Source organism: Hemitrygon akajei, chromosome 11 (assembly GCF_048418815.1).
Source record: "Hemitrygon akajei chromosome 11, sHemAka1.3, whole genome shotgun sequence".
NCBI classification, from domain to species: domain Eukaryota; kingdom Metazoa; phylum Chordata; class Chondrichthyes; order Myliobatiformes; family Dasyatidae; genus Hemitrygon; species Hemitrygon akajei.
The window spans coordinates 21,698,577-21,711,787 of NC_133134.1; the positions used below are offsets into that span (position 1 = coordinate 21,698,577).

At 41.2% G+C, this 13,211-nt stretch overlaps 1 protein-coding gene across 2 annotated transcripts in view; it reads right to left on the reverse strand.

Annotated features, from left to right (window-relative positions):
* The window catches only part of LOC140735378 (syntaxin-binding protein 4), a 120,562-nt gene that overhangs the window by 45,534 nt on the left and 61,817 nt on the right, over positions 1-13,211 (reverse strand). For both annotated transcript variants that reach the window (XM_073060363.1, XM_073060362.1), the window contains 3 exons: positions 8,675-8,781; positions 4,812-4,962; positions 775-847 (listed from right to left, as the gene is read on the reverse strand). In XM_073060363.1, the coding sequence (XP_072916464.1) occupies positions 775-847; positions 4,812-4,962; positions 8,675-8,781 (331 nt within the window). The remainder of the gene's footprint in view (positions 1-774; positions 848-4,811; positions 4,963-8,674; positions 8,782-13,211) is intronic.

Below are 13,211 nucleotides of genomic sequence, written 5' to 3' on the forward strand. Positions count from 1 at the left end.
TGTCTTTAACTTGAGTGCCCAGGTCTCAAACCCACAGTTATCTCTTCAGGTCAGCATTTCTGCCAAAATGGAGGGAGTGGGGAGAAGACTGGAACTTGGTCATACTGAATGGTGTAGTAGACTTGAAGCAGAATGGTCTGCTCCTGCTCCAACTTTACTATGTTTCTATCTTTCTTATGTAGAGCAGCAGATTTGCAAAACAAAAATTACTAAATTCTGTGATTATTTCTCCATATGTTGAGAGGATCTCGTTGGTGCAGAAGTGAAAAGAGGTGGATTTGAATGCAGAACATGTTATCACATTTTTTAAGCAAACTTATTTATGCAAACTTTGAGCCACCTGTACGTTAAAGTCAAAAATGGTCATACTTTGAGCTGATTCCCACTCCTTTTCAGCTGCTTAAATGTCTCGTTTTTGCTAGTTGATTTATTCCACCAAGCACCGGGCTAAGCAGCCACACAAGAGGAATTGGAGCCTGGACTGGACAAACTTTTGCAAACAAATGTGTTGAACCAACCAATCAGAAAACAGAACTGGAATGGCTGACCACATGATCCATTCATTTGGAGATCAAAAGACTCTCTTTAATTTTTTTCTATGGAGTATACTGGTGTTTGGACACGGATACATTATGGCATAATATAGCTTAATCCAAGAGGAGACGTGGGAAGTCAGAATGAACTGGAGAACAACCCGTTGTTTGGTTAACACTTTTCTAAAACCATATAACTTAAACAACTTCAGTAGATTTCTTCTCCAACGTTGAGAGATACCTGAGGCAGTGTGCTCTGGTGGGCAGATGTCCGGTGACTGTGAAGACACGAGATAATGGTCTTCATGTTGAGACTGCAGAAGTAAATACAAATAATGGTGAGCCTACTACAGAAGATTAAGGAACAACAGCTCAGAAAATCTGTTAGAATTTTCGTGAGAACTTTGACATTTTATCTGCAGCTTATTGAAAATCTTTGATAGCTGAGTCACATTCAATTTGAAATTGAGAAACCAGGATTGTTAATGGAGTCATCTGGTAAATTACATCTAGTAACCAAGGATACAACCTAGATTTGCTACAAAGAAGTAGAATGGACAGGCTCATGGACACATCTTTGCCATTTTTTTCCTCTTTATTCTCTTGGGAAACCACATTGTATGATGGAGTCCTAAATGTGGCAGGAGCTCTTTGGTTGTTCCCCAAGATCCAGTTCTGATCCCTGTGACATACCACTGTCCACAGGCCTCAGTCAGAGAGGCAACCATCCCTTACCACTCTTTGGCTTCTCCCCCAAAGCCAATGTCTAACCCAGTTTACAACCCCATCCTGAATACCAAGCAAATGAAACTTCTTGACCAACCTCCCATGCGGGACCATGTCAAAGTCCATGTAGACAACATTCACTGCCTCCTCAATTTTCCTGGTAACTTCCTTGAAAAACTCTATAAAGTTGTTTTGACATGAACTATAGCTGTCTGTATTGTAAAACAGAGCGCAGTACAACAGGCTGTCCTTTAAAAGTATTATATTTATAACATGTTATTTTTAAGTAGATACTCTTGAGTTTGCAGAAAGTAATTATTGGTAATATTTAATATAATAATTGGTAGTTTCAAAATTCAAGAATGGTTAATGTCGCTTGCAGTACACAAGTGTAAAGGAAAATAAGATAATTGTTACTTGGAAATGATGCAACACAAAAAAAACACAGTAAGATAAAGAACAGAATAATAAAAAGCAATAAATATAGATACATAGCGTATATACATAGATGGATTGTATATTGGTGGGAGGGGGTGTGGTGCAGTGAGGTGGAGGTGTTGATCAGCCTTACTACTTGGAGAAAGTAACTGTTCAGGAGTCTGGCGGTCCTGGTACATAGCTTCCTCCCTGATGGGACTGGAATAAACAGTCCGTGAGCAGGGTGTGTGGAATCCTTCATGATACTGCCAGCCTTTTTATTGCAACTTTCTTAATATATGTCCTTGGTGGCGGGTTAACAAACCCAGCTACAAAACAGAACTAGGAGCTTGTTTATGTGGCTGCTTTGTCAAGTGTGTTGTAATCCTTGTTGGTGTCCCTGCATTGTACTTTGATAAATATGATCTTGTAATGGCCACCCTATATCCTGATACATGGTGATTCACATTCTGCCCATCTTCTACAAGAGTTTTCTTCTTATTTATTCATTTAATAGATTTGGAGGTTACTAGTAACCCTGGCAACAAGGCCTGGTTCTGGGACTGAGGAGACAGTTGACAATCAACCTCAGTGGACCTGAGGACATCTACAGGCTAGATTCTTTAATGAGCCAGACAGTCCACTAGCTTCATGGTTATTACTCTCGAGACCTGCTTTCCTCTGACACTATGCTACTTCAGAAGTGTTCACTGTCACTGTGTCTATCCAAGAGGAGTGACTTTCTGATCAATCAACTTCTTTCCTATTGTCAGGAACCCCCAAAGCCAATTACAACCATAATCACGAACCTATTCACTGTCCGGGAAGGGGAGAATGTGAATAATGTATCAATATATTGGGTGGGCATTACAAAATGATAGTTATCACAGTTCAACTTAAAGGATAGTATCTGTTGTATTGCAGAAATAGTCAGCTGTAGACAGCAGGATCCCATAAACAGCAGTGGAAAAGGAAATCTTTTTAGGGTTTAACTGAGTGATAAATATTTCCCAGTACACTGAGTGGACACCCATTCCTCTTATTTTGAAATAGCAATGTTCAGTTTTCTCTCTCTACATGAAAGGACAAATTAAATCTTGGTCTAGTCCCCTGTCAGAAAGAGAGCCACTCTGGAACTGAAGTGCTGACCAGACTTTGTGATCAAGTAGTCACAGTGAAAAGCATGACACGGTGAGTCGGGGTAAGGGGGTTACCACTGAGTCACAGCATAAGTCACAGGGTAGATAAGCACATGAAGAAAAAGGAAGTAAGGTATCAAATGAATTCAGGACTGCTGCTTATGTACAAAGCAAACACAGACTCTTGTTTTACGTTCTCCAAAAAGGCTGTAGACTCAGCCAGCTCCATCACAGCACCATAAGACATTGGAGCCAAATTAGGCCACTCAGCCCATCGACTGCTCCGCCATTCCATCATGACTGATCCTGCCATCTCAAGCTCATACACCTGCTTTCTCACCATATCCTTTGATGACCGGACCAATCACGAAATGATCAACTTCCGTCTTAAATATATATTTACATATATACCTGGCCTCCACCGCAATCTGTGGCAGAAAATTCCACAAATTCACTACTCTCTTGCTAAAAGCATTCTTCCTTACCTCTGTTCTAAAAGGTCACCCCCTCAGATTTAAGGATGTGCCCTCTTGTTCTTGATATCACCGCCATAGGAAACATCCTCTCCACATCCACCCTATCTAGTCCTTTCAACATTTGGTAGGTTTCAGTGAGATCCCTAAATTCTTCTAAATTCATTCTTCTAAATTCCAGTGAGTACACACCCAAAGCTGACCAATGCTTCTCATATGTTAATCCCTTCATTCCTGGAATCATCCCTGTGAACCTCCTGTGGACTCTCTCCAAAGACAACAAATCCTTTCTGAGATATGTCCAAAACTGTTGGCAATACTCCGTGCAGCCTGACTAGTGTCTTATAAAACCTCAGCATTACCTCCTTGATTTTACATTCTGTTCCCCTTGAAATAAATACCAACATTGTATTTGCCTTCTTTACCTCAGACTCAACCTGTAAGTTAACCTTCTGGGAGTCTTGCACAGGGACTCCCACGTCCCTCCGCACCTTAGATAATAGTCTGCACTATTGTTCCTTTTACGAAAATGCATTGTCATACATTTCCCAACACTGTATCCCATCTGCCACTTTTTTGCCCATTCTTAAGTCTGTCTAACTCCTGCTGCAATCACATTGCTTCCTCAGCACTACCTACCCCTTCACCTATCTTCATATCATCCACAAACTTTGCCCCAAAGCCATTAATTCCATTATCCAAATCATTGACAAATAATGTGAAAAGTACGGTCCCAATACTGACCCCTGAGTTGCTGGCAACCAACCAGAAAAGGCCCCCTTTACAGTATTCATACTCGCTGCCTCTTGCCTGTCAGCCATTTCTCTATCCATGATAGTATCTTTCCTGTAATGCCATAACATTTTATCTTGTTAAGCAACCTCATGTGTGGCACCTTAACAAATGCCTTCTGAAAATCCAAGTAAATGACATCCACTGCCTCTTCATTGTCCACCCTGCTTGTTACTTCCTTGAAGAACTCTAACAGATTTGTCAGGCAAGATTTCCCTTTACAGAAACCATGCTGATTTTGACTTCTTTTATCAATAGTCTCCAAGTACCCCAAAACTTCATCCTGAATAATAGACTCCAACACTTTCCTAACCACTGAGGTTAGGCTAACTGGCCTTTAATTTCCTTTCTTTTGCCTTCCTCCCTTCTTAAAGATTGGAGTAACATCATCAAGGATATCTTCAAAAGTGATGCCTCAGGAACGTGGCATCCATCATTAAAGACCCTCACCATCCGGGAAATGACCCCTTCGCAATTTTATCACCAGGGAGGAGATAAAGGAGCCTGAAGACTCATGCTCAATAATTCAGCAATTCCTTCTTGCCTTCCTTTGGACAGTCCATGAACACTACCTTTTTCTACAGAATTTATTTACGGTACTTTTGTAATTTATAGAAATTACTGCTGCTAAAATAACAAGTTTCTCGTCATGTCAGCGATGATAAATCTGATTCTGACACTCATATGATCACATTTGAGTGTCAGAATCAGATTTAGTTATTCACACTAACCTTGGGAGTTCTGACATGAACCTTCAGTCTGCAAGAACTGAAGTCGTTTCCTACGTTCCTCTGAGCCGAGTCGTCTGCATTGTGTAACGAGGATTGCCGGCGTACGAGCCCTTTGCCTGGTAAAAAGGCAATTGTTATGGTTCCTTCATTCCTTTAAAAAATGTTAATAAAATACACAATTACAAACTAATAGGACAATTACTAAAAATCCGATTTGTCAATTAACAAGTCCCAAAACCAATCTAGTTTTAAACCCACACATCTTTACAAGTCAAAGTACAAAGAAAATTTATTATCATAGTATGTGTATGTCACCATATACAGTACCATCCTGAGATTTGCTTTTGGAGATGCAGTGCGGAATAGGCCCTTTTGCCTCCCGAGTTGTGCCACCCCAGCAATACTGCCTACTCTAACCTAATCATGGGACAATTTATCGTGATCAATTATCCTACCTGCTACATCTTTAGACTGTGGACGGAATCCCTAGCACCTGGGGAAAACCTGTGCATTCCACGGGGTGGGTGTACAGACTGTTTACAGAGGTCGCCAGGACTGAAGTCCAAACTCTGACGCCCCGAGCTGTAATAACGTCACGCCAGCCACTACACTACTGTGACGCCCGAATGCCTTTCTCGCAGGGATTCACATTAAAACAAAGAAGTACAATGGAATCAGTGAAAAACTACACACAAAGACTGACAACCATCTAAAGTACAAAAGAAGGCAAACTGCACGAACACAAAAAACTGGTAATAATAATATAAATAAATAAATACTTATTCAATGGGCTGACACATGTTTAAACGCAAATCTTTTCCAGAATTTCAAAGTTTGCAGGCGACTTTTTATTTTGAGATAAATATAAGTGCCCTGAAGTTGCAAAAGTTTTCTGATTCAATAAAGAGAATAACTAGTCGCCTATCTGCTAAATGGCTCACTTCCCTCAATGATCTGAAGGACATTCTGTCCGGTCTGTGGAAAATGATAAATAAAAATGTTGGATCTTCAGCTCCATGCACCATTTGTGGCTAAAGAGATGTGAACTTTCTCACCAGAGCATTTGTGCTAAGCCAGTACTTTGGAAAAGTGAAGAGGAACTTCTCAAGTACCATGAAAATATAATTCAATGGAAAAACTGCAGCAGACGGAGTTCAGTGTAAGTGTGAGGTCATCTCTGGTTTGGAACTGAAATGGAGAGATCAGTGTATTTTCTGAATGGGGAATACCTAGATACAATGAGATCCAAAGAGGTATCTGGTTGAGTGAAGAACAACATTGTTCAAATGTCAGGGATGTGTAAAGAAAATAGTCACAAAAAAACTAAAGAGCGCTGCCCTTTGAATATTAAACATCAGCTTTATTTCTTATATCAAAATGCAGTGAAATGTGTCATTTGCATCAACAACCAACACAGTTTCAAGGGTTGTGGTGGGTAGACTACAAGTATTGCCAAGCTTCCGTTGCCAACATAGCATGCCTAAAACTTACTAACCCTGACCCCAACCCATCAGGTCTTTGGAATGTGGAAGGCAACCGGAGCACCCAGATGAAATCCACGCTGTCACGGGGAGAATTTACAAACTCCTTACAGACGGTGGCATAATTGAAGCTGGGTTGCTCGCATCTTAATAACGTTACGCTACCTTGATACAGTGAGGTGGAAGTTATGATAGAGCTAACTAAATCGTGGACCACATCTGGTGGAAATTCTGGTTAGGTAATATTGACACCTGGACTGTTCTGAGAGTAAAATTACAAGTGACGTTATAGAAACTGTGGCTGTAGTCTTGATATTTAAAAGCTAACAGATTCACTTGATTGAAAATATTACAGTATCAGAGATGGCTATGGGCAGATAGAAGTTATTTCATATGTTGGACATTCTAGGATTGGACAGCACGATTCAAGAAATTAGAGGAAAGCGTTAGGGGAATGGAATTAGAAAACAAGTGCTTTTTGGAATTCTTTCTAGAAATGGCAGCTGATGGTTGATCAGTTTTTAATTTTAAACTTCATACTCTTAGACTTCAACTAATTGAAGATGTGAAGGGACATTGGCTATTGATTGGATCAGAGATAAGTCATGCTGTCACTGAATGGCAGAAGAGGATCAAGAAGTGAAATTGCCCCCAGCCCTGTACCTCTGTTTCTTTTTTTTTTTACAACCTTTAAAAAGAAAATGGCATATTTTTCACTGTCTACCAATGTTCATGTCTAGATTATACAGAACAGAGAAGAGAACAGTACAGTACGGGCCTTTCTGTCATACTGTGCTGTTGTGTCTTGTTGACCTATATAAATCCAATCCACAGTCAATCTAATCCTTCCCTTCTACATAGGCCATGACCCTTATTTCCTTACATCCATGTGCCTACCCAAGAGTCCTTTAAATATCCCTTTTGTATCTCTTTCTAATACTGTGCTAGCAGTGTGCTCAAGGCAGTACTGCTCTCTGTGTTAAAAAAAAACTTACGTCTGACATCTCCCCTAAACCTTCCTTCCCTCACTTTAAACAGATATCCTCCGGTATTGGCCAATGCTGCCCAGAGTAAAAGGTGCTGGCTGTCATAATCTTGTACACCTCTGTCAAGCTACCTCTCATCTTCCTTCATTCCAAATTTCAAAGCTCAACTTCTCTTCATAAAGAATGTTTTCTAATCCAGGCAGCATCCTGGTAAATCTCCTTTGCACCTTCTCTGAAGCTTCCACAATTGTTTTAAGAAGGTCAGCCAATGAAACATTTGAAATAAACACCACGGGAGATGAAGAAGTTAATGTGCATACAGCAAGCGCCGCTAAAGAGCAATTAAATTAATGTCAAAATCACTTCTACTTAGTGGTTGGCTAGTGGTTAAATACTGACCAGACTACCAGGAGAATTGGCCAGTGTGGGAGTTTTAGTAAGGCGAGGATTAAATACAACCACCAGGCAAGAATAGCCAGGGGCAGTTTGTAGTCAACTCAGACAAGTGGGGCCTCTGAAGTGAGCCTCCTTCTAGAAAGCTCTATTAAGAATATAGCTTCAATTTTCCCTTTAAGGTGTGCACATGTGCGAGCGCACACATCTTTTGCTACCAGCACACAAAGGAATTTAAACTGTGCACAAAAGGTCATCACCGCCCTCCTCGTGGGTATGCTAAGTATATTTCATGATCATGCACGATCACACTTGGTTTTCTGGTTTCTGATATGAACTTTGTTGACAATGATTTGTCTGCAGATTTTAGAACGAGCTTACTTATACTGTTTTATCGAAGAGATTAATCAGTGTACACGTGATTACTGGGTAAAAAATTGCGCAATCTAAGATTTTTGTGCACACTGGTCATTACAAATAGCTTCCCTTTATATAGCAGTGGATGCCGGAGACAGACGAGATCAGAATATAATGGAAGGATGCGAACACAGCCAACAACTAATGGACAATTACTTTGCTAACTTCAAAGTGTCATCAGTGTCAGCTTGTAGTTTCTATTGACTTTTAACACCTGTAATGTGAATGGTGATTGATCTTGCAAGTAAGGAATTCAAACATACACAGTTTACCAAACGGTCAATATCCATACACAATAAGTCAATTCTGTATAACAATGTCATATTACTACACAACAGGGCCATGATGTCCTCCTTGTGCACAAGTAGAGTATGAATAGTCTAGTTAATTGGTGATGACACTCGCACTTCTTTCACATCTGAGCTGGAGGAATTAATTATTTACAGTGCATTACAGTATTGAGTATAAAGGGCAGAGCAGATAATGTGCTCCTGTCTCTGGAATAGACTCTGAACAAATGATACCATTCTGAGTTAAGGGTGCCTATCCCACCACTAACCCACCATATGAAATTTCATCCACTTACGTCAACTTTATTTTCTTGAGGATGCTTTTGGCTTCTTCATGCGTCACTCCGATTAGCGACTTTTTATTAATTGCAACCAGCTGGTCTCCTGGACGAATTTGGCCATCCTAAGAAAACCCATTTAAAAATCAAGTAGGTGGTTGTCATTTTATCACAGCACACTGTTTCCATGGTTTTAGCCAGTTTCAGACACTCAATATGCATACTTCCTCTCTTTTATTTTCTGTTTTCAGGACAATATTGTGAAAGACAACAGATGTCAGCATTGCCAACAGTCAGCATCAACACCAACATCAAAAATGTCCAGATCATATATAACAAAGGAGCCTGTATACTCTCCACAGTAATGCGTTGTTATGTAAACTCAAGAAACATTCCACTATTTTTTGTTGGGTAACACTTTCCTACTGGGGGTTTGAGTTTCATCTTTATCATGGCCTCATGAGTAACATGGAGTGGATTGCCTCTGTTTCCATTGGGTGGAGATGAAATTTACAGTACTGTGCAAAAGTCTTAGGCTATATAGCAAGGGAGCCTAAGACTTTTGCATGGTCCTGTAGTAATTTTATGTATTGCACTGTACTGCTGATGCTACAAAAAAAACAAATTTCATGAAATGTGAGTGATGATAAACCTGATTCTGACATTGGTCTCTATTGTGGACTGAGAGTAGGAAGGGGGGAGGGAGAGGGGAATTGTAAGGGTAAAGGGGAAGGGAGCAGGAAGCACCAAAGAGATATTCTGTAATGATTAATAAACTAATTATTTGGAATCAAGTTATCTTGCCTGGTGTCTCCCAGCCTGGCTTGTCTGCACCCGCACCACCCCTCACCCCTGGCATTCCTTCTCTGCCACTTGTTCCATGCTCCACCATCGCCATTCCCAACATCCTTCGATCCTGCTCGCTCTCTGCTCCATGTTGACGAATGCAGTACCGTGCAAAATTCTTAGACACCCTCGTTAATACATACATGAGCCTAAGACTTTTGAACAGTACTGTATAAAGTGCTTTACACAATCTTTTGAGGGCATCACAAAGTGTTCACTGCATTGTCAATGGGCAAGATACTGTGGGTGCTGGAATTCCGAAATAAAGCCCAAAAACACTCAAAAAGTTCAGGGAGCAAGTACCGTTATTGAGATGAAATATTAACTCAGTTTCTCTCTCAAAGATGCTGAGCGCTTCCAGCATTTTCTGTTTTTTTAAAAATTCAAACTGCAGTCAGTGTTGAAAAAAATCTAATGAAGAGAATGAGAATCAATGACCAGAATGCCAACCAGAGAAACAAAAAATCCACCCTGGGTGTGTACGCCAGTTTGCTAGGTTGCCTTTATACTGTGACCACTGTCTTTGGGTCGCCTGTATTTCTAATTGACTTTCTGTACTCCTTGCAGTATTAAGTTTATTTAGCACAAGCTTCACTATAAAGATTCATTATCTTTCTGCACTGACCTAGTCAAATAAAACTCCTGGTTATAAAGCTATGAGATCAATTAAGAGATAGCATCTTATCCAGAAAGATGCATGATGAAAATTTAAATCCTATCACTAAATAAGGCAAGAGAGGTGGGGGCGTGGCACTGTTGATCAGAGATAGTGTCACGGCTGCAGAAAAGGAGGAAGTCATGGAGGGATTGTCTACTGAGTCTCGGTGGGTGGAAGTTAGGAACAGAAAGGGGTCAATAACTCTACTGAGTGTTTTTTATAGATCACCCAATAGTAACAGGGACATCGAGGAGCAGATAGGGAGACAGATTCTGGAAAGGTGTAATAATAACAGAGTTGTCATGGTAGGAGATTTTAATTTCCCAAATATCGATTGGCATCTCCCTAGAGCGAAGAGTTTAGATGGGGTGGAGTTTGTTAGGTGTGTTCAAGAAGGTTTCTTGACACAATATGTAGATAAACCTACAAGAGGAGAGGCTGTACTTGATCTGGTATTGGGAAATGAACTTGGTCAGATCTCTCAGTGGGAGAGCATTTTGGAGATAGTGATCACAGTTCTATCTCCTTTATCATAGCATTGGAGAGGGATAGGAACAGACAAGTTAGGTAAGTGTTTAATTGGAGTAAGGGGAAATATGAAGCTATCAGGCAGAAACTTGGAAGCATAAATTGGGAACAGATATTCTCAGGGAAATGTACGGAAGAAATGTGGCAAATGTTCAGGGGATATTTGTGTGGAGTTCTGCATAGGTACGTTCCAATGAGACAGGGAAAGGATGGTAGCCTACAGGAGCCATGTATACAAAGGCTGTTGTAAATCTAGTCAAGAAGAAGAGCTTACGGAAGGTTAAAAATCTAGGTAATGATAGAGATCTAGAAGATTAGAAGGATAGCAGGAAGTAGCTTAAGAATGAAATTAGGAGAGCCAGAAGGGGCCATGATAAGGCCTCGGTGGACAGGATTAAGGAAAACCCCAAGGCATTCTACAAGTATGTAAAGAGCAAGAGGATAAGACGTGAGAAAATAGGACCAATCAAGTGTGACAGTGGAAAAGTGTATATGGAACCAGAAGAGATAGCAGAGGAACTTAATGAATACTTCGCTTCAGTATTCACTACAGAATAAGATTTTGGTGATTGTAGACTTACAGTGGACTGAAAGGCTTGAGCATATAGATATTAAGAAAGAGGATGTGCTGGAGCTTTTGGAAAGCATCAAGTCTTCGGGACCGGACAAGATGTACCCTAGGCTATAGTGGGAGGCGAGGGAGGAGATTGCTGTGCCTCTGACGATGATCTTTGCATCATCAATAGGGACAAGAAAGGTTCCGGAGGATGGAGGGTTGCAGATGTTATTCCCTTATTCAAGAAAGGAAGTAGAAATAGCCCTGGATATAATAGTCTTACTTCAGTGGTTGGTAAGTTGATGGAGAAGATCCTGAGAGGCAGGATTTATGAACATTTGGTCAGGTATAATATGATTAGGAATAGTTAGCATGGCTTTGTCAAGGGCAGGTCGTGCCTTATGAGCCTGATTGAATTTTTTGTGGATGTGACTAAGCACATTGATGAAGGTAGAGCAGTAGATGTAGTGTATATGGATTTCAGCAAGGCATTTGATAAGGTACCCCATGCAAGGCTTATTGAGAAAGTAAGGAGGCATGGAATCCAAGGGGACATTGCTTTGTGGATCCAGAACTGGCTTGCCCACAGAAGGCAAAGAGTGGTTGTAGATGGGTCATATTCTGCATGGAGGTTGGTAACCAGCGGTGTACCTCAAGGATCTGTTCTGGGACCCCTTCTCTTCATGATTTTTATAAGTGACCTGGATGTGGAAGTGGAGGGATGGGTTAGTAAACTTGCTGATGACAAAAAAGTTGGGGATGTTGTGGATAGTGTGGAGAGCTGTCAGAGGTTACAATGGGACATCTATAGAATGCAAAACTGGGCTGAGAAATGGCAGATGGCGTTCAACCCAGATAAGTGTGAAGTGGTTCATTCTGGTAGGTCAAATATGATGACAGAATATAGTATTAATGGTAAGACTCTTGGCAGTGTGGAGGATCAGAGGGACCTTGGGGTCCGAGTCCATAGGACACTAGCTGCTGTGCAGTTTGACTCTGTGGTTAAGAAGGCATACAGTGTATTGGCCTTCATCAACCGTGGGATTGAATTTAGGAGCCGAGAGGTAATGTTGCAGCTATATAGGACCCTGGTCAGACCCCACTTGGAGTAATGTGCTCAGTTCTGGTCACCTCACTACAGGAAGGATGTGGAAGCCATAGAAAGGGTACAGAGGAGATTTACAAGGATGTTACCTGGATTGGGGAGCATGCCTTATGAGAATAGGTTGAGTGAACTCGGCCTTTTCTCCTTGGAGTGACAGAGGATGTGAGGTGACCTGATAGAGGTGTACAAGATAATGAGAGGCATTGATCGTGTGGATAGTCAGAGGCTTTTTCCCCAGGGCTGAAATTGCTAGCATGAGAGGGCACAGTTTTAAGGTGCTTGGAAGTAGGTACAGAGGAGATGTCAGGGGTACGTTTTTTTACACAGAGAATGGTGAGTGCGTGGAATAGGCTGCCAGCAACGGTGATGGAGGGGGATACGATAGGGTCTTTTAAGAGACTCCTGGATAGTACATGGAGCTTAGAAATATAGATGGCTATGGGTAACTCTAGGTAATTTCTAAGGTAAGGACATGTTCGACACAGCTTTGTGGGCCAAAGGGCCTGTATTGTGCTGTAGGTTTTCTATGTCCTATGGCATCAACTTCTATAGATGTGTGTAGGAGAGTATATTGACCGGTTGCATCACAGCCTGGTATGGAAATGCCAATGTCCTTGCATAGAAGGTCTTACAAAAAGTATTGCATATGGCCCAGTTCATCATTGGCAAAACCCTCCCCAACAGTGAGTACATCTACAGGGAGGGCTGTCGCAGAAAAGCAGGAACCATCATTCGGTGCCGCCCACCACCCAGGTGATGCACTCTTCTCATTGCTGCCCTTAGGAAAGAGGTACAAGAGCATCAAGGCTTGCACCACCAGGTTCAGATACAGTTATTACCCCTCAACCATCAGGATCTTGAA